At 41.7% G+C, this 20,452-nt stretch overlaps 1 protein-coding gene across 1 annotated transcript; it reads left to right on the top strand.

The window, feature by feature from the left end:
* Positions 1 to 342: 342 nt before the first annotated feature.
* Positions 343 to 19,053, top strand: LOC111143737 (leiomodin 3). The gene is made up of 4 exons (XM_022497559.1): positions 343 to 448; positions 5,300 to 5,622; positions 8,365 to 9,750; positions 19,027 to 19,053. Exons 2-4 carry the CDS (start codon positions 5,329 to 5,331, stop codon positions 19,051 to 19,053), a joined length of 1,707 nt encoding a protein of 568 aa, XP_022353267.1. The 5' UTR covers positions 343 to 448; positions 5,300 to 5,328.
* The last annotated feature ends 1,399 nt before the right edge of the window (positions 19,054 to 20,452 follow it).

Genomic DNA, 20,452 nt, shown 5'->3' with positions numbered 1-20,452 from the left:
AATTATCTGCTTGTAATTTGAGCTTCTCTGGGATCTGGTAAAAGCAAGAGAGGCTGGAAATTTTGGCTGTAGAGAAACACTTGCTTCATAAATTTAGGAGTCCACCCTGAGGCAATGCAACCATGGGTCAGGGAAATTTGAGGAGAGAGCCAGGCATTTATTTCACTCTCCCGAAGTCTTCAGGGAATTTGCAGCCAGTGGGCAGAATGCTGATGATCCAGATGAAATTGCGTAAGAGAGTGGGGTGCCACAAACAGGACAGAACTGATTTATTTAGTGACATTTGGAAACCATTTATAGAAGTCATGTTCATTTACAGCTAGTGCTCGGGGCTGATGGAGGATGTGGGTTACCTGTAGTTCTCCCCATCCTGAATGAATGTGGGATGGAAAAATAAGTGGATCAAAGGAAGAAGTGCTTCCTTTCACCATGAGGACTTTTCATAAATGTATCCAGCTTTACATATTTCTTTTACAGTTATTCTATGCATTGTTTGAAAAGAATAAAGCCAAACAGCTGTTTATTCCTTTCTTGAACAATATTTGTTAGGAATCAGGTACTTTCTGGGCAGAAAAAATTCATACAATTTAGTTGTGAAAATATAATAATAATTAATGTTAAATAAGTGTTTACCATGGATTGTGTCTTTTAGGTTCTTAAAAAATCCTAAAGTGGCTGGCGCACCTGGGTGGCTTGGTCGGTTAAGCATCTGCTTTCAGCTCAGGTCATGATCCTGGGGTCCTGGGCTTAGGTCATGATTCTGGGGTCCTGGAATCAAGCCTCATGTCAGGCTCCCTGCACAGCAGAGGAGTCTGCTTCTCCCCCTCTCTCTCTGCCCTTCCAGCCCCATCTTGCACCTGCATTCTAAGTAAATAAATCAATAGATAGATAAATAAATAAAATCTTTAAAGTATGTACAATTATCCCACTTTTGCAGATGAATGCATGAAACACAGAATTGACAAGCCTAGTGTAGGTGAGGAGGAAAGTATATTTTTTTACTACCTTCATGGTTCTCCAGTTGAGACCCTGTAAACTGACAAAGATAGATAAACAAAAGAAAAGCATACAAATATAGTTAAGGGAAGTTTTACACGACACAGGAGCGTTCATTACGGAAATGTGTACCCCAAGAGAAGTTAAACCGAGTGATTTTGTGCTAAGTTTAATGAAGAGTAGAAAATCATGGAAAAACATGTGACAGGACAAAAGGATATGAGCTAAAGGTAGTAAACTGGGAGAAATTTAGCAAGGCTTGTCAGTTTGGATTCCTCCTGGTGTCCTGTCTTAGGAGTTGAGGACTCTGTTCCACTGAAAGGGAGGACACCTCTCTGATGAGGGACTTAGGACCTGCTTGAGTGCAGGAAAGGAGAGATCATAGAGTCCTTCCTGCTCCTGCCTTTTCTGAAACACCTTCAGCTTAAAATATTCCATATTCCGGGGCGCCTGGGTGGCTCAGTGGGTTAAAGCCTCTGCCTTCAGCTCGGGTCATGGTCCTGGGATCAAGCCCCATGGCAGGCTCTCTGCACAGTGGGGAGCCTGCTTCTCCCCGCCCCTCCCCCCACCTCTGCCTACTCATGATCTCTGTCTGTCAAATAAAAAAATATATATGTTCCATATTCAAAGGTGCTGTATCTGGAGGTAGTGTGTTGTGAATCAGATGCCGTTCCTTGAGCTATCTGAGCCTGATCTGTAAAATGGGGGCCTTGCCATAGCCCTGTGATCCCTGTGCTCATTTACACGTCTGAATCACCTGGAGAGCTTTCAAAAAATACAGATTCCTGAACCCAAACCAGAGCAGTCTGGTGGAGTAGCTTCTAGGTAGGCCCCAGGGCATCAGTGCACTCACTCTGAAATCTCTGCCAGACATTCTGATCTGTGATGCCTTACCTGGGCTAGAAAACTCAGCAGTCGCACAGCGAGCTGCTTTTTTTGGGTACGATGGTTGGATTCTGATGTGAGATGGCAACTGCACAGCGTCATCAAGAGAGAAACCCAACTCAATCATCTGTGTGTCAAATGAGGCTAATTACACCAGCAAAACCCTCTCTGTCAGCATATGAGTAAAATGCGCAGCGGAAGCAGCTGGGAAAGATGTACGCTCTTCCTGAACTCGCTCAGCAGGATGGAAGTTAGCTGAAAGAGTGCCCCTTACAGCACTTCCTCAATCCGCTTTTGATCATCAGAAATGTTTGTCACCAGAAGAGAATTTAAATCTGAAAACTTACAAGCAACAATTCAGATCGTTTTTCTTGGAAGAGCTGTCTATTAACAAAATAAATGGTGGTGTTCTATTTTCCTTAGACACAGTCCCATCTAAAAGCCTCTTGCTTTCTGTAAAAGCAACAAGATTTTTTTCAAGCCCTTTGTTGATTGACATTACTATAATGGTTTCTCTCATGGAAATGGTTTACAAAATGTGTTACATTTTATAATTGTCTTTGTTTTTCTTTAAGTGTTTCTGCGGTTATCCATGAATGATGAGACTAGTAATAGTTAACACTTGTTAAGCTCTTGCTCTGTGCCATGCACAATCCTGCTTAATTTGTATAGCTATATATAACCTCATGTAGGTCTCTCAGTAATTGTATTTGATAACTATTATTCTCCGATCCCTTTGATATGATGAGGTAATTGGGCCAAGTAAGCTGTCCAATAGCACATAGTAAGGAATTCAGCTGGAACATGAGTCCAGCAGACTGATGCCAGATCTTTCTTTCATATTTAGATCAGTATGCCCCAAAGTATGAATTTGGAGAGTTAATTGCACAGGATAGTAATAAATGATTTGGAGGGTGGGGGTTGGGAGGCATGAATTAAATGAGGTTGGGGAATTTTGGGTTAAACAAATTGGTTTCTTTGGTGTGTGATTTCTCAGAGTGTTAAAAAAAACTCAGGTGTTACACACATCTTTAAAAGGCAAAAGCGGAATTTCACATTTCCCAAACACCTTGAACACAAAACTCTTCTTAATCAAGTCTCTCTAGACCACCGACAAAGGACGTCTATGAAATGATGGTTTGCAAATGAATTATCGGCAAAGTGGTCTACCTCCTTGCCCCCGAAGTCATGAATGTCTGTCCGTCTTACAGGGATAGTAGGAAGACATGAGAGCAAAAGGACAACGCTATGGTGCCACCATGCACCTGTGTCCTTTATGTTAACATGATCATTCAAGTAAACTGCTAATAAATTTCTTGGGAGTCATTTGGCCATATCTTTGAAAAGCTTCTCAACCTTGGGGTATTCCAAATAAATAACTGGGATGGGAAGAAAACATTAGAACATCCATTTAAAACTTCCCACATTTGATTTTTCTGGATATGTTTTGTTATATAGCTGTACATGTGTGTGTGTGTATATAACAAAACATATGCCAAAAATTAACATTTATAATTATAAATATAATTTACTTAAGAATATTTGGCCATGTATATTATAAATATATCTATAAGTGATATATTAGAATAGTTACATATGTAACTTGCAAAAAATTTAATATATATGTATTGGAGATGATTTGCAAAAATATTGAGATCACTTAGGTGTATGAAATGCCTTCCACTTCTTCATACTCTTGGACCCAGCAATTTCACTTCTTAGAATGTATTCAGCTTATCCTAAGGAAATAACTTTACACATCTATAATTATTTAGCTAGAGGGATTGTTTATTAAAGAACTCCTTGTGCTTGTGAGAATTGAAAACAGTCCCAATATTCAACAATTGGGGATCGTTTACATAAATTATTGTCTATCCATATACAGAGTCTTAACAGAGAGCTATTAAAAATTATGTAGTAGTAGAAAAAAAGGCCATGAAAAAATCCTGATTTTGTAATTTAAAAAAAAAAGATGACAAAAGATTATTTAGTTCATATGCCTGGAAGAATGGACTGGAATGATGAACCAAAATGTTAATAGTGGTAGCTCTTAGTGGTGACATAAGGGAAAATTTTTATTTTCTTTATACTTCCCTGTGTTATCTTAATTTTTATACAATAAATGTACAAATAAGCATCAAGTGAGCATTGAAATAAGCATTAAAAGCTTGACTAAGCATTATATTCATAAAGCCCCGAAGTTGGCAATTATGAAAGAGTATACAGTAACGAAGTCTTTCCCAGCCCCATCTCCCAGACAAGCCACTCTTCTCTCCGAATGTATTGACGATAATGGTTTCTTGTTTATTTTTCCAAGGATCTGTTATGTTGATAAAATTTGTGTATATATACCTATATTCTTTTACCTCTTCTCCTACAAATAACAACATATAATACATACTGTTCTATACTGTTATATTGAATAATTCTGTACACCTGTCATTTTACCCCTATCGATAGCATATCTGTAGGATACATTGCCAAAAGAGGAATATCTGGGTCAAAAAAATGTGCATTTGTCATTTGGATTAAATACTGCCCTCTGAGGATATAAAAAAAGAAAAATCCTCTCATGGTTTCTTCCAGGACTTTAACAGTTTGGGGGCCTGTTGCCTTTCATTTGTGACCCACTTCAATTTATCCTAGCTAATGGATACTTAGTAAGAAAAACCAATTATTTAGAATATTAAACTCCTCGCTTATAGTGGAATTCAAACGCTGGTTGTCCCCGTCTGTCAGATCACAGGATCGAGATGCAAATAAGGACATCTTGCAGAGGTTCAGCTTACACTGGGAATGAGAAACAGAGCCAGACCTCTGCTCTGCTGTGTGCCGGTTTGCTTCCAGAGTCACCCTGGCATGAAGAGAGAAGCCCTGAGAGCTCGAGTTCCATCCACAAGTAGAATTTTGACTTCTGTGGAACTCCAGTTGCTGGTTGGATCTTCCCTCCCAAAACTTGTAAGTTGCTCTAGTCAGCTAAATAAAAAGAAGTGATCTCCCCTGTAGTGTTACAGTATGTGTGTATGGGCTGCATGAACTGGGGTGTGACAGTACCTGGGAAGAACTGATTTTATCCCCATAGAGATTCTCTAGACCTGGTACTCGCTGGCAGACCTCAGCAGCTGCACTGAAATGTCAGATGGATTTGCACAGCTGACTCAAGTTGCCAAAATGAGAGCCACACAGTAGTTTCATAAATTGACGCTATCCAGCCAAGCCCTGCTTAATATAGATACAGCGTGAGCTTAGCTACAGCCCCCCACCCCCAGCTGCTCAGCACAGGGCACTGGGATCCACAGGGGTGAAAACCTCTTTAAGCAGTTTAACCTGGAATGTTTATTAACCGGGGGGAATTCCTTGAGAGTTTTTGATTATTTGGAGAGAGTCTTTGATTATTTCTCCTTTTCTAGTAACAGAGAAAAATACAGGGGGAAAAAAAAAAAGATCATGTCAGAACACAGCAGGAATTCAGACGAAGAAGAACTCTTTGATGAGGAGATTGATGAAGATGAAATCTTGGCCAACCTGTCCCCTGAAGAGCTAAGAAAACTGCAATCAGAAATGGAAGTGATGGCCCCTGACCCCAGGCTTCCAGTTGGAATGATTCAGAAGGATCAGACCGACAAGCCACCCACAGGAAATTTTGACCATAAGTCTCTAATGGATTATGTGTATTGGCAAAAGGCATCCAGACGCATGCTGGAGGATGAACGTGTCCCTGTCACCTTTGTGCCATCCCAGGTAATCAGGAATTTGTGTACAGCAGAGAATCGTCTGCCTGGGCCCGAGTGACAGGTGTCCCTGCCGCAGCTGTCCGTTTCTCAAGACTTCATGTTTGGTCTTGTTTTGTTGCCGCTGCTAGATTAGGTCATTAACATTTAATCTGATGTTGGACTGGAACTTCCTGAAACACTTACATGGTATAGCTGGGAAGGAAAAGTGATAGTTTTCATGTAAATGTCTCTTTTTTTTAAAAATGGCTGTGGGGTTCACTGTGTAGGAAAGCCTGATTCTACAGACATGATCTTAATGAATTAGCCTCATAACCTATAAGAATTTGTCCTTAACTCCTTTTTTTTTTTTTGACACATAGGATGCTTTAAGAAGCTGATGAATGCTCTGTACCCCTCCTTCTGCTTACACATTCATAGGTAGTATTTCACAGAAAATTGCAAGGACGTCACAGCCCTTCTGAAGTCTCGCCACATAATCTATAGTTCAACCATGTCAAATAACCCCCAAAGTTCCATATTAACACAGTTTATTGGATATCAGTAATGCATTTAGAAATTGATAGCTATTGAATAGTTGTTGTAAAGACCGTTCTTTCTGAAATATATTTCTTATATGGCCACTAGAATTGCAGTTGCATCTATGAACCTATCATATATCAGCATACTTTTCTTAATGTTCCACTTAAAAAGGACAAAGCCAAAGGAAGACCAAGATCCCTGCAGGTAAAGACTCTTTTAGTTATACCTGCTGATACAGCTCTATCTTCTCACATTGCTCTCATGCTGGCCGTGATTAAGGAAACTTACAAACTGGTTTCAGGGTCAGAAGAGTTCAAACATGTACTAAATTTAAGCAGTTGCCCGTTTGGTCAGGTTGGCGTTTAAGGTACAATCTGCAGCTATTTGGAGTGACTATATTATACAGTTGGAGTAAAAACCAATTCTATTCTGAATGCAAATTTCAGAAAAAGAAAAGTGGGTACTTTGAACACTTTTGTCATCCCTTAGTAGAATTTAAACAGCTTGATGATTGTCTCCCCCTACTGGGACAGATGAGAAATGCAGTGGGGAAGGCTTTAAAGTGGTTAGGATGACTTTTGCCAACTGTCACTTCCAACCTACCATATGTTGTAAGCAAGAAGATCAAGTTCTTGCTTGAAAATGCTACACCAGCTTTTGAAATGACACCTATGAGGTACACATGTGGTATAGGAAAGCACACTAATTGATAAGTAAGAATCTAACAAACATCATTGTTTAGAGACTGCTAATTTCCTTTCTAGACTAAGGCATTCGTTGTTGTTTTTTTTTAAGATTTTATTTATTTATTTGACAGAGAGATCACAAGTAGGCAGAGAGACAGACAGAGGGGTGTTGGGGGGGGGGAAGCAGGCTCCCTGCTGAGCAGAGAGCCTGACTCAGGGCTCGATCCTAGGACCCTGAGACCATGACCTGAGCTGAAGGCAGAGGCTTTAACCCACTGAGCCACCCAGGTGCCCCAAAGCATTGTTTCTAAAGATCTGTATAATCCCATCCTCTTTTGTAGCCAGCACTGCCCCCTAGACACTTTGTTTCAAAAGAAACTGGACTCATGATCCTGTCCTTGAAGTAGTCAGGATAGTGGTCATAGAGCTGAGGAGACAAAAAATCCAAGTCTAGGTCTTTGGTATATTTCAGAGTATCAAAATGCTCTCATTTTTCCCACAGTATGCTATGTTTTCAGGGAAAGTTGATATACACATTATACTAGATTAGCAGGTATCTTGGGATGTAAGTTTTGTTTGGAGCAATGAGTAATTTGTGTAACCCAGGACCATTGAACACAAAAATGCCCATTTGGCTATATATAAAAAAAGACTTCAGTGTATTGATCGATAACTCCATAAGGTTTTCAAAGCAAATAATTTTTGGACCGCTTCTAGAATTGAACACCATTTTTAAAAACAATACAGAATCCAAAACCAAAATTATGTTTCATTTTACCATATGGAATAAGATAAACACAACCCAAAAAAAATGTGTTTGTATCTATCTGTAGTATGGCTATAAAAGTTCATCTTTATTTAGATTATATTTGCTTACAAAACTAATACGTGTATTTAAAAAAAAACAAACACTTTAGAATTATATGCATCCCCTCTCCAGTTATCTTTTTTTTTTAAGATTTTATTTATTTATTTGACATACAGAGATCACAAGTAGGCAGAGAAGCAGGCAGAGAGAGAGGAGGAAGCAGGCTCCCTGCTGCACAGAAAGCCCGATGTGGGGCTCGATCCCAGCAGTCTGGGATCATGACCCAAGCCAAAGGCAGAGGCTTTAACCCACTGAGCCACCCAGGCGCCCCTCCAGTTATCTTTTTATTTTATTTTATTTTATTTTTAAAGTAATCTCTATAGCCAACATGGACTTGAACTCATAACCCTGAGATCAGGAGTCACATGCTCCTCTGACTGAGTCAGCCAGGCACTGCTCCCTTCTCAATTACCTTAATAGTTCCCTCTCTTTTTAAGAGAGAACTGATAATTGGGTAAGCATTACCATAGACTTGTTTTTCCTATACACTTATAAGCTTTAATATATTGTATATGTGTTTGCATATATGTATACACACACAAATGGAATACTATACACACCATTTATTTGCTTACTTGTTTCACTTCCTAATAAATCTCTTATTTCCAGTAGCGACTGCTCTGCTTCCTGTCTCTCCATCCCCATGTGTTCTAACCCTCATAAACCTCTCTTTTAGGTGGACACTCAAGAGCAGCACAAAGAAGTAGGCAAAGGCAATAAAAATGTGTCCCAGTATTTAAAAGAAAAGCTCAACAACGAAATCACTGCAAATAAAAGAGAATCAAAAGGCAGCAGCGATGTCCCAGAAACCGATGATGCTGATGGTGAAGAAGATGAAGGAGATGACGGGGATGAGGATGACGAGGATGAAGATGAGGAAGGAGATGATGACAGCGAAGAGAGTGTGGAAAAGCCACAAAGAGGTGTGCAAGGCGGGGTAGAGCAGCAGATCAGAAACGGGGAGAGCAGCTGCGCACAAGTAGCTAAGAAGGCATTTGGAGAACAGAAAGACGGACCAGAGGCCCAAGAAAAAAGTGAGAAGAAAATATCAAAATTAGATCCCAAGAAGTTAGCGCTAGATACCAGTTTTCTAAAGGTAAGTGCAAGGCCTTCAGGAAACCAAACAGACCTGGATGGGAGCTTGAGGCGCGTTAGACAGAATGACCCTGACATGAAGGAGCTCAACCTGAACAACATTGAAAACATCCCCAAGGAGATGTTGCTTGACTTCGTCAATGCAATGAAGAAAAACAAACACATCAAAACCTTCAGCTTAGCCAACGTGGGCGCGGATGAGAACCTCGCGTTCGCCTTGGCGAACATGCTGCGGGAAAATAGGAGCATTACCACTCTCAACATCGAGTCCAACTTCATCACAGGGAAAGGAATCGTGGCCATCATGAGGTGCCTCCAGTTCAACGAGACACTCACCGAACTTCGGTTTCACAATCAAAGGCACATGCTGGGCCACCATGCCGAAATGGAAATCTCCCGGCTGTTGAAGGCAAACACCACTCTCCTGAAGATGGGCTACCATTTTGAGCTCCCGGGTCCCAGAATGGTGGTGACCAACCTGCTCACCAGGAATCAGGACAAGCAACGGCAGAAGAGACAAGAGGAACAAAAGCAGCAGCAGCTCAAAGAGCAGAGGAAGTTGATAGCCATGTTGGAGAATGGGTTGGGGCTGCCCCCTGGAATGTGGGAGAGGCTGGGGGGACCCATGCCCGATCCCAGGATGCAGGAGTTCCTCCAGCCTCCTTCGCAGCCTCCCAGCCCCCAAGCGGCCGCCTTCAATCGGCAGAATGAAATGATGAAGAAGCCATCACAGCCCCCGAAATACAGGACGGACCCTGACTCCTTCCGAGTGGTGAAGCTGAAGAGGATCCAACGCAAGTCTCGGATGCCCGAGGCCAGAGAGCCGCCCGAGAAGACCAACCTCAAAGATGTCATCAGAACGCTCAAACCCGTGCCGAGAAACAGGCCACCCCCGCTGGTGGAAATCACTCCCAGAGATCAGCTCTTGAATGACATTCGTCACAGCAACGTTGCCTATCTTAAGCCGGTAAGTAGAGGGGAGGAGAAATGGTGAACGAGTTCCAGGGTATCCCACCTCTACCCCCTGCTCGTTTTAACACCGGGAGAGTCTCACTAGTGGTGACTAACCAGAGGAAGCCATCAGCATTACCAGGGCAACGAAATTACCAGTTATCCCCAAGGACACATATACAACTAGACAACTTTGTACCAGTGCAATTCACAACTAAGGTGTGTTAAGCGATTATTGTAGGCCAGATGCATTATATGAATTAACTCATCATCTTAACACCCTAGGAGGTAGATATTATTATTATTCTCCCTATTTTATAAAAGAGAAACTGAGGCTTAGAGAAGTTCAGTACCGTGTATAGGAGATAGAGCTGGAAAGTGGTAGAGTCGACACTGAAATTCAGCTCCAGGTCCAGGGCCAAGCCTTTATCCACCCCAGCTGCAGAGCTGACCTTCAGAGATCTCGAGGAACCTGCTGCAGGAATAAGTAAGGACGAAGCCTAATTTAGGCCCATCATTTGTAAATAACTGAGTGCTTCCAGAATGTTTAAAAATAGTTGGTTCTTTTTTAGTAGATGAAGAGAGACTACCTGCAATTGCATTTCTGTACTCTTCACTGTTTAGGTGGCCAGATAAACGGTAAATGTCAAGTAGCATCTCCATAACCCCGGGCTATTTGCTACATTTTCTATTTTCCATCAGTTCTAAACGGCTATCGATTTTAAGCTCCGTGAATGAATGGAGGTTTAACTATGATTTCAGCTTTAATGTTTACCATGATTCATGAATAACTGCTGCTGATACATGAAAATGTGTATTCCTTGCAGGTGAAGTTGAAGAAATAAGATTTTTTTTGTCATTACAATGATAGCATCTATGGAATCTGAAAGGCATATGTCTAAAAGTCATAGGTACTTAATAATGAACTGTATTATTTTATTTTATTTTAAGATTTTATTTATTTATTTGACAGAGATCACGAGTAGGCAGAGAGATAGGCAGAGAGAGAGAGGAAGGGAAGAAGGCTCCCTGCTGAGCAGAGAGCCCAATGCAAGGCTTGATCCCAGGACCCTGAGATCATGACCTGAGCCGAAGGCAGAGGCTTTAACCCACTGAGACACCAAGGTGCCCCGAACTGTATTATTTTAAAATCTAGAGTGTCATAGAGCCAAACAGTCCATCTATTATTTCATCATAGGGAGTCACAATTTCTTCAAGATGTGTTATACAGATGTATGTCCCTTATTCCCATCTCCGGGTAATGCAGAATTGACAGCATTCTATTCTTCTAAATCAAAGATGACTTTCCTCTGTGTCATAGAGGGATTCTGATTCTTCCTTGGGTAGAACAGGGTGAGAACACTAGAAGGTCCCCTGAGTTCTTTGCCTGCCCTTGGGTACTACATAAAGAGTTTCTGCACCTGCTCTTCTCCAGGCAGCCAGAACCCCTGTAGCGGGGTGGCTTGGGGTGTTGATTTGAGAGAAACTAACTCTGTCACTGTGTAACCAGTCATTGGTAAAGCATATTCAAGCTGCCTTGGAGGCTGTACCAAGAGAAAATAACAGTCTGAAAAGATTGAAGAGGAGTCTTTTTTTTTTTTTTTTTTTTTAAGAGATGGAGAGAATGTGCACAGGGGGAGGAGGGGCAGAGGGAGAGGGAGAGAGTATGTTAAGTAGGCTCCACGCCCAGCACAGAGCCGGATGCTGGGCTTGATCTCACGACCCTGAGATCATGACCTGAGCTGAAATCAAGCGTCAGACAAGTGGGATGCCTGGGTGGCTCAGTCAGTTAAGTGTCTGCCTTTGGCAAGTCAGGGTCCTGGTATCGGGTCCTTCATCAGGCTCCCTGTTCTACTGGGTGTCTCCTTGTCTCTCTGCCCCTCCCCTATTAGTGTATGCTCTCTCTCTCTTTCTCTGAAATAAATAAAATCTTTTAAAAAAAAGAGTCAGATTCAACCAACTGAGCTAGCCAGGTGCCCCAAGAGAAGTCTTTCTAAAATCTGCATTAGAGGTGACCTATGGATTTGGAATAGAAGAGAGAATGAAGTTCGAATGATTTTCTGACCCAATTCCCTGCCTTCCGAGGGAGTGTTCTACGGAGCAAGTCTGCTTACCCTGGAGTCTGTTTCATTCTGCCCATTCACTTATTTGTTAATGCAGCACGTATGTAGTGCACCTGTGTGTCAGGTACCATCTGAGGGGACAGGGACACGGGTGAATAAGACAGGCACATTCTTGACCTCATGGAACTTACAGTCTTGGTTTTATAACTTCCACAACCAGGACCCTCTGCCTTTTAGTCAACCGAAACACTTTAACTTTGAGTCCAGATTCTAGAACAAAAGACATTAAAATAAATTAATGAGGATAACCACAAAAACGCAACCCCTGGCTAATTGCTACATTTTCTATTTTCCATCAGTTCTAAACTGCTATGGATTTTAGGCTGTGTTTTGTTTGTGCTTGATGTCCGTTAAGAAAGAAACACGCTTCAAAGTAAATGCTGACATGATTTTTGAATGAGTGTCTTGCAAATCAGCCCATGCTTTGAAGTGTCTTTTGTCTGTTCCAAGGGATTGGCAGTTTCTCCTACTTTCAGCTGCCTGGCTTGGCCTATGAGAAGCATCTCTGCAGGTGCATGAGATAGAGATCGTCACACAGCTTCATACACATAGTCCTGTGAATACTCTGAAGAAAAAGATGTGCAAATGCTTTCATCCCACTGACCAAAATTCACTCCACTAATGTCCCTTTGTTCCCCACCGATCAAATTGTGTTCCTTGCTGCATACGTAGTAAATTTTCTGCTTTCATGCTGAATCGCAGTGTGATCTTTTTAGAAGATAGTCTTTTTATTGTGAAATCATTTTGACTTGCAGAAGTTCAAAAATAGTACAAAGAGTTGTTACATTCCCACCCCATTTTGTCAAGTTGGCGTTGTCCTTCTTCAAAAAAGCTATTCTAAATGGCAGCACATCTGCGTGCATAGTTAATGGAGCTGCTGATAGTGTGGAAAGCCGTGGTGTGTTCGTGCTTGAATCTGCCGTCAACTGTTGTAAAGTTTACAGACTGTAAGATGCTTTCTGATTTGGGGAATCTGTGGAAATGTCACAAAATGTGCCTCTTAGACTGAGCGGAATATAGAAAACACCATTGGTGGCAATACTACAAAATCCCAGCAGAAAGGGGTATTTTTAGTCAAATGAGACATAACAGCCCTCATCTGGGAAAAGTGAAATTAAAGATTTATAGGTTTTTCTCCCCCGCTCTTGGACTGGTGGACAGAGATGCCCTCCAAACCCCTGGGTTTTCAAGGATGAGGTTAGAATTAAAGCATAATTTTGAAATGTTGTGATTTTTAAAAAATAATTTTCCAGGGGCGCCTGGATGGCTCAGTGGGTTAAGCCGCTGCCTTCAGCTCAGGTCATGATCTCAGGGTCCTGGGATCGAGCCCCACATCGGGCTCTCTGCTTGACAGGGAGCCTGCTTCCCTCTCTCTCTCTGTCTCTGCCTGCCTCTCTGTCTACTTATGATCTCTCTCTGTCAAATAAATAAATAAAATCTTAAAAAAAAAATAAAAAAAATAATTTTCCATTTAAATTCAATTAACTAACATATAATGTATTATTGGTTTCAGGGATACAGGTCTGTGGTTCATCAGTCTTATATAATCCCCAGTGCTCATTGCATCACATACCTTCCTTAATGTCCATCGCCCACTTATCTCTTCCCCTCCAGTAAACCTCCCCTCCCTCCAGTAACTCCAGTATCTGGAGTTACTTCCCTCTCCTCCAGTAACCCTCAGTTTGTTTCCTATGATTAAGAGCCACTCATGGTTTATCTCCCTCTCTGATTTCATCTTTATTTTTTTTCCTCCTTCCTCTATACTCCTCTGTTTTGTTTCTTAAATTCCACATATCAGTGAGCTCATATGATAATTGCCTTTCTCTGACTGACTTATTTTGCTTAGCATAATACCCTCTAGTTCCATCCACGCCATTGCAAATGGCAAGATTTCATTTTCATTGTGATTTTTTAAAAGCTGAGGATCCTAACTGGAATCTCGAATATCCAAAAACATAAGTGATTTAGTCTTAGCTAGTCTTGTTTTCCTTTTTCAGTCTTCTGTTTACCTCTCATGGACTTGGAAATAGTAATTCTGTATATGCAAAACATATCCCATCAAGCAGTCTGTTTATATTTTTTAATTGTATTTTTTTTATTTCAATGCCTGTTCTCTCCCCCACGCCATATTTCTGGCCTGGGACCCTTAAAATGAAGTCGGTAGCAAAGAATAAAGAGAAATCTGTACACTGGCTTGGCTTAAATGCTACCTCCTCCAAGAAGCTGCCCATTTACCCAGTTTAAGCGAGATGTGTTCTGTGGGCCAGTTATGTGAGAACAGGCCAACTGTCAGCCACATCTGCAGGCCTGGAGTGTTTGGCTTGGATATTGTTGTACCAAATTTAAAATATCCCACAATAACACTTAGTTCTCTGGCACCACCTGAAACATCAGAGCTGGCCATGGTGGGCTTGCGTTTGCATGGCACTCATCAGCTGGATTTGACATTTGGCTTTTCTCTTAAGATAGGTAATGGACTCCAGTTTTTCTCAGTCTCCACCATGCCCTACTGCCTAACACCTGGCCTGTTTCACTTGTTGACATTACTTACTTGGCTTCTGTAGAATTTTTTTAGTTTGTTTTGTTCTCGTTTTTAGCTGTGCTTTTAAACTCTCTGTCTTGTCTAACAAAGTGAATTCATTCAATAATCACAGATTCCTTTCCTGATGAGTTAATAACTGAGTTAATTGGAGGCTTACCCCTCCCTGGGCAAATGTGGGATTTCCTTTTCCTTTTTCTTTTTTTTTTTTTTTTTTAAGATTTTATCCATTTACCTGAGAGACAGAGATCACAAGCAGGCAGAGAGGCAGGCAGAGAGAGAAAGAGGAGGAAGCAGGCTCCCCAGTAAGCAGAGAGCCTGTTGGGGCTCAATCCCAGGACCCTAGGATCATGACCTGAGCCAAAGGCAGAGGCTTAAACCACTGAGCCACCCAGGTGCCCCAGGATTTCCCTTTATCCTGAAAAATTTTGTGGACTGTTCACTGCCTACCATCCCAGATGGGTCTTTGTACTTCTCCCTGAGATAAGATCCCATCTGTGACGATGTCATTTACCGATATCAATGTCCAGTGCCAATGCATTTATATCACACACAGGCTTCAGTGCCAATCAAAGAAGGTGGTTTAACATTCACTCAATTTCACCTTGGGTTCACCTCTCTATACCTGGGTTGCTTCCACCCCATTGCCTAAAAACACAGCTAAATTTCTCCTTTGGAAAGACTTCAGTTTAAGAATATCAAAAGCACGGGGTGCCTGGGTGGCTCATTGGGTTAAGCCTCTGCCTTTGGCTTGGGTCATGATCTCAGGGTCCTGGAATGGAGCCCTGCGTTGGGCTCTCTGCTCAGCCGGGAGCCTGCTCCCCACCCCCCGCCTGCCTCTCTGCCTACTTGTGATCTCTGTCTGCCAATAAATAAATAAAACCTTTTAAAAAAGAAAAGAATATCAAAAGCAGCCTCGGTTAGCCAAAAGACTCCATGACGTATAGGTAGTTATGATTATGAAATGGGACATTATAGACCCTGGAGTCTTCATTTTCACCCCTGGCCATTTCTTCTTCGCCTCATTAACAAGATCTTCTTTCTCTTAAGGATTTCTGGATTCCATACTTCTGCAATTTCCTCCTCTTTCCCATTTTATCTTCTCCTTTTGTTTCCATTGTCACATAATCTAGGATACTTGCCAGATCTCTCTTTCCGTTTAGATCACTGAAGTTTTCTTAGCACCTTCGTTCAGTCTTTCCCCAGCCAACCTCTTGAGTTGAGGCCTGTTTGTGTTTCTGGTTCCCTGTGTTCACTGTTCTTTCCCTTCTCTTGCACATTCAGGTCTAAAACCCCAGAGTTGTCTTCAACGACTTTTCCCTCTGCCCTATATTTTTGTTCCTTATTTTATTTGTTCCATCAGTTCTTTATACAAGAGGCCTCCCCGGGAAAGAGCTGTGTAAGATTTCAAACTCATCCTGAAAGAGCATACGTTGACCAGAACTACAGAGCATAGGAACTGCCTTTTCCTAATACCTAGTTGGAAAAAGAGTTTATGGTGTACAATGTTTCTGAAGTCTGTGATAGTGAGTCTTAAATTTTAGCATGCATCAGAACCACCTCGAAGGCTGAGTACAGATTCCTGAGCCTGTCTCTAGAGTTCCTGATTCAATGGATTTTGAATGGTGCCTGAGAATTTGCCTTTCTCTCCAGGTCCTTGGTGACACTGATTCTGCTACTGTGGACATCCCACTGACAACAACCACAAGTCTATGGCGCCACGACAAATCACATCCCTTGACATTTCCCCCAAAGGGTCTTCTTTTCTTGCTTCCATACCCTTTGCTCATATGACCTTTAATTCCATCTCTTGAAAGCTATCCAAACAGGCTTGGCTCAAACAGGATTTCTTATAGCAAAAGAAACCAAACGAATCATCCAGAGTGAATGTGCTCCCTTTGTTTCTAAGACCCTTCATGCATATGTCTCTTACAGCATCTCCCACATTCTGCTTGAGAACCCTTATGGGAATAGTGTGGGTCTCCTAGTAGATTCTGAATTCCTCAGAGTAGGCCTTCCTCAACTCTTTCTGGACACCTAGTGGGGTGTTGACTAAAAGCAGCAATTCAACTTGATGTGCCCAATGAAATAACCCCTGGAGACGGTCTTCTCTTCCTGCCCCAGTCTCTGTGAGTGTATATACGTGTGAGCCCTGTGTGATGCTCTGCACACATACTTTTCTTTTTTTTTTTTTTTTACATTTTATTTATTTGAGAGAGAGAGAGACAGTGAGAGAGAGCATGAGCAAGGAGAAGGTCAGAGGGAGAAGCAGACTCCCTGTGGAGCTGGGAGCCTGATGCGGGACTCGATCCCGGGACTCCAGGATCATGACCTGAGCTGAAGGCAGTCGCTTAACCAACTGAGCCACCCAGGCGCCCACACATACTTTTCTTAAATGAATTTTAACCAACCAGTGAAGGGGGGAACAGGGCCCCCTAACCATACGGCAAGCAGATTGCCATGTTTATAAGTTTTATATATTTATAAGATCAAGGCTAGTTATCTTTTCCTCTCTAGTTTCTGTCTTTTGTGTTCTGCTTAGAAATGGCTTCTTTTGAAGCTTACTAAAATATTTGCCCATCTTTTATTGCTGCTTTTATCACTTTTAGTTTTTTTTTTAATTCCCTATTACAGATGAGTTAAAAGGTTAAATTTTAGGGGCACCTGGGTGGCTCAGTGGGTTAAAGCCTCTGCCTTCGGCTCAGGTTATGATCCCAGGGTCCTGGGATCGAGCCCCACATCGGGCTCTCTGCTCAGCAGGGAGCCTGCTTCCACCTCTCTCTCTATTTGCCTGCCTCTCTGCCTACTTGTGATCTCTGCCTGTCAAATAAATAAATAAAATCTTTAAAAAAAAAAAAGGTTAAATTTTAGAAGGACGTAGGGAGCAAGAAACCCACTTTGATTTTTTTTTTTTTCCCAAATCGCTGATCAATGATAGCCAACCAGTGATTCTTTTTCACAGTGTTCTGAATTGCCATCTTGGTCATGTTTTAAATATGTCAATATGTGTCTGGGTTTACTATGTTGGGTCAGTGCCACATTTTGCTTTTTAAAGTATTTGTATTGTTTTGGATCCCTCCCCTGTATATAAACATACATCTGGAATACCATTATATAAAATGCTTTTTTTTCCCATTCCGCAATACAAAGAACACACTGTCTTAATTATTTGTTGCAGCACTGTAGTTCTTTTAACTACGTGGCATTGTATTTTTGGCTCACTGGTGTTCTTCCCTGTTGGTGTTCTCCATGGTTGAGCCCTAGAAAGGTGCATCCTGAAAGTCAGGCACTAGGATGGAGAGGGTCAGAAGCACATGGAGAACCCTTGGTTTGAAGGCTGGGCAGGCAGCAGCAACTGCTTGAGGGCAGTTTCCATGGTCGGCAGGATATTGGGAAATCTTTCCAGCCAAAGGTTGAGAGAAGACTGGCTGCAGGAGGGGCCGTAACAGATGGCCAAAATGGCTCATCACATTGGCAGGTAGATATGGGAAACAGGAGAAAAATTCTTACTCATTTTTATACACACTCTGAGTGTCCTCTGTACCTCTTCAGTGTCCTCTGGAAGGTTCCTGCACGATGGATAAGTCACTCTCCCAAGATGTAGACACTGTTTAAGAACTTGCCTTATCTTTAAGTCGTTCCTATGATACAAACCTGCAAGTCAGACATAAGCTACTCTTTGGTCATTGATTTTGCCCTTGGGCCTTCTCCAAATACTTTGCTTTTTAAATTTAAGTGATCTTCAAATTGGGAATGTGCTTCAAAAAGGAAAGGCCAGGTTATAAAAGGACATCTATCGTATTCTCTAGTGGTATTTTTTGTGGTTCAGGCTTGGGTACTGAAATCAGGCAGATCTGGGTTGCGATCCTGCCCTGGCACTAACCAGCTGGGTGGGAAACGCCTTCTCCTCTCTGAGCCTGTCCCCTCCTTAACAAGGCTATTGTAGAATAAAGTGAGAAAATGTTCTTGAAGTGTGGTATTGCTTACTAACTTGTTTTCTATCACGTAATCCTTAAAATAGCTTTGTCTGCTAGACACGTGCTGTTACGGTCAGTTTATAGCTGAGAACACTGATACCCGCGACCGCACAGCTAGTAATACCAGTACCAGGATTTGAACTGGGCAGACTCCAGCATCTGCCCTTTTGGTTGTTTTTTTTTTGTTTTTTGTTTTTTGTTTTTTTTTTTAAGATTTTATTTATTTATTTGACAGACAGAGATCACAAGTAGGCAGAGAGGCAGGCAGAGAGAGAGAGAGGAGGAAGCAGGCTCCCCACTGAGCAGAGAACCCGATGCGGGGCTCAATCCCAGGACCCTGGGATCATGACCTGAGCTGAAGGCAGAGGCTTTAGCCCACTGAGCCACCCAGGTGCCCCTGCCCTTTTGTTTTTATGAGATGATTTACCATGTGCTTACAGCCCTTAGATCAGTCGCTGGCATCACGAAATGCCCCACGGATGATGGATACAGTTGTTACTGTTGTTTTATTATGCTTTGGGAGGCTCTCTGGCCCAAATTTTTCATCCATTTTGCAACTTCTGAGGCACGTAAGTTTTGTCATTTTTGCTGCCAAACTCTTGAATTTCCAGGATTAATTTTTTTCCCTTTTTTTCAACTACTTCAATCCACAGGTGCAACTGCCAAAGGAACTGGCGTAAGTGGGAACAGAATAATCTTAGAAGAACAAGGAATTGAGACAATGAGTCCGGTCAGAGCTTGGAGACCGTCTCAGCAGCATACTTCTGGAGCCAGGTGGTGGAACTGGGAACAAGGCTGGCATCTGATAGGAGTATTCTGTAAAGGCCGGGGCAAAATAAGAGGCTGGCAAGGAAGGGGGAGATAAAAAAAATTACTATTCTGGGACAACATTTTCTACTTCCAATCCATTTGAGTGACTTGGGTGAAATTTAGTTGTGTTTCCAGCAGCAGCATTTAAAAAAAAAGAAATTTTTTTCCCCCATAAACGTTTGTTTTACTATTGCTTTCTTCTGGTAAATGACAATAAAAACTATAGATGTGTTAAATATTTCTTCCTCCATCTCCTGCTGTAATTCATGGCCCAAATCTGTTTCACTCTGTGGAAATGTGAATTGAACTCCAGGCCCGCTGATGCTCTGAAATGGAAGATCTGTTCGTTAGCTCTTCTCCGGAGAAGCAGGCAGGATTTTCAGTTTCCAACCCTGTTTAGCTTGCTCTCCTGGCCATTCCCCTGGTGCATCGTACTTCGGAAGGGGTATGTATCTGTGAGGAGTGGAGCAAGGAGGCACAGGACATGGAGAACACAGTGTTTCCAGGAAAAGTCATGGGGGGAAAAAACCCTGCAGGTATATATACATGTATACGTATAGACTTCCTTGTTTCCATATATAAAGGAACAAAGGCAGAGAGCATTTTTGTTTTGTTTAAAAAATAAATTTTTTTGCATAAATAAGATAGTTAGTGACAAGTTTTTAGTTTTTGCTAATGAAATATATGTAAGTTTAGTTTGTGACCCTAATTTGGTCTTATAAGTCTCGTCAGAAACCTTCTAAAGGAAACTTGCTATAGGATTAAACTTCAATTTCTTAACATTATTCAAGGTCCTCCATTATCTGTTCCCAATTTAGTAATTGAGTCTGCTTTGCCACAGATTCTTTATACTTCTCTTGATAAGACATCCTCATATATACCCTGTGCCTTGCTTTCCTTGATCCTTCCATGGAACACTTTCCAAAGCACTTTCCTTCTTCTCTCTGTTACCTTCTTCTCTCTGTTACCTTCTTCAGGCTTACCAAAGTCCTACCCCATCTTTACAAGTGGGTTAGGTCCTAATCCTCCAAAAAATCTTCCAAACAACTCCAACCCCAGCGGTCTTTCCAAGTTCCTAGAGTTCTTAATTATCTGGTCTAGTCGCTAGATGCATAGAATCTGAAATTTTGTATGAATGTGGCATGAACATTAGAAATCAGGAAATCACACATTGGTGCCTTTTCTGTCTTCTTTACCTGACTGAACAGATGGCACCTGCTCTCTCTCTTTTTTTTTTTTTAATGTTATTTATTTATTTGACAGAGATCA

This window comes from Enhydra lutris, unplaced genomic scaffold, assembly GCF_002288905.1.
Source record: "Enhydra lutris kenyoni isolate GAN:26980312 unplaced genomic scaffold, ASM228890v2 scaffoldscaffold10, whole genome shotgun sequence".
NCBI lineage: Eukaryota > Metazoa > Chordata > Mammalia > Carnivora > Mustelidae > Enhydra > Enhydra lutris.
This window is presented reverse-complemented; position numbering and strand designations above follow the sequence as displayed.

Excerpts from the sequence above, each read along its gene's own strand:
- LOC111143737 (XM_022497559.1), top strand. The coding sequence starts at position 5,329 with ATGTCAGAACACAGCAGGAATTCAGACGAAGAAGAACTCTTTGATGAG. Across the intron at positions 5,623-8,364 it reads TCACCTTTGTGCCATCCCAG|GTGGACACTCAAGAGCAGCA; the intron begins GTAATCAGGAAT and ends CCTCTCTTTTAG. Across the intron at positions 9,751-19,026 it reads ACGTTGCCTATCTTAAGCCG|GTGCAACTGCCAAAGGAACT; the intron begins GTAAGTAGAGGG and ends TTCAATCCACAG.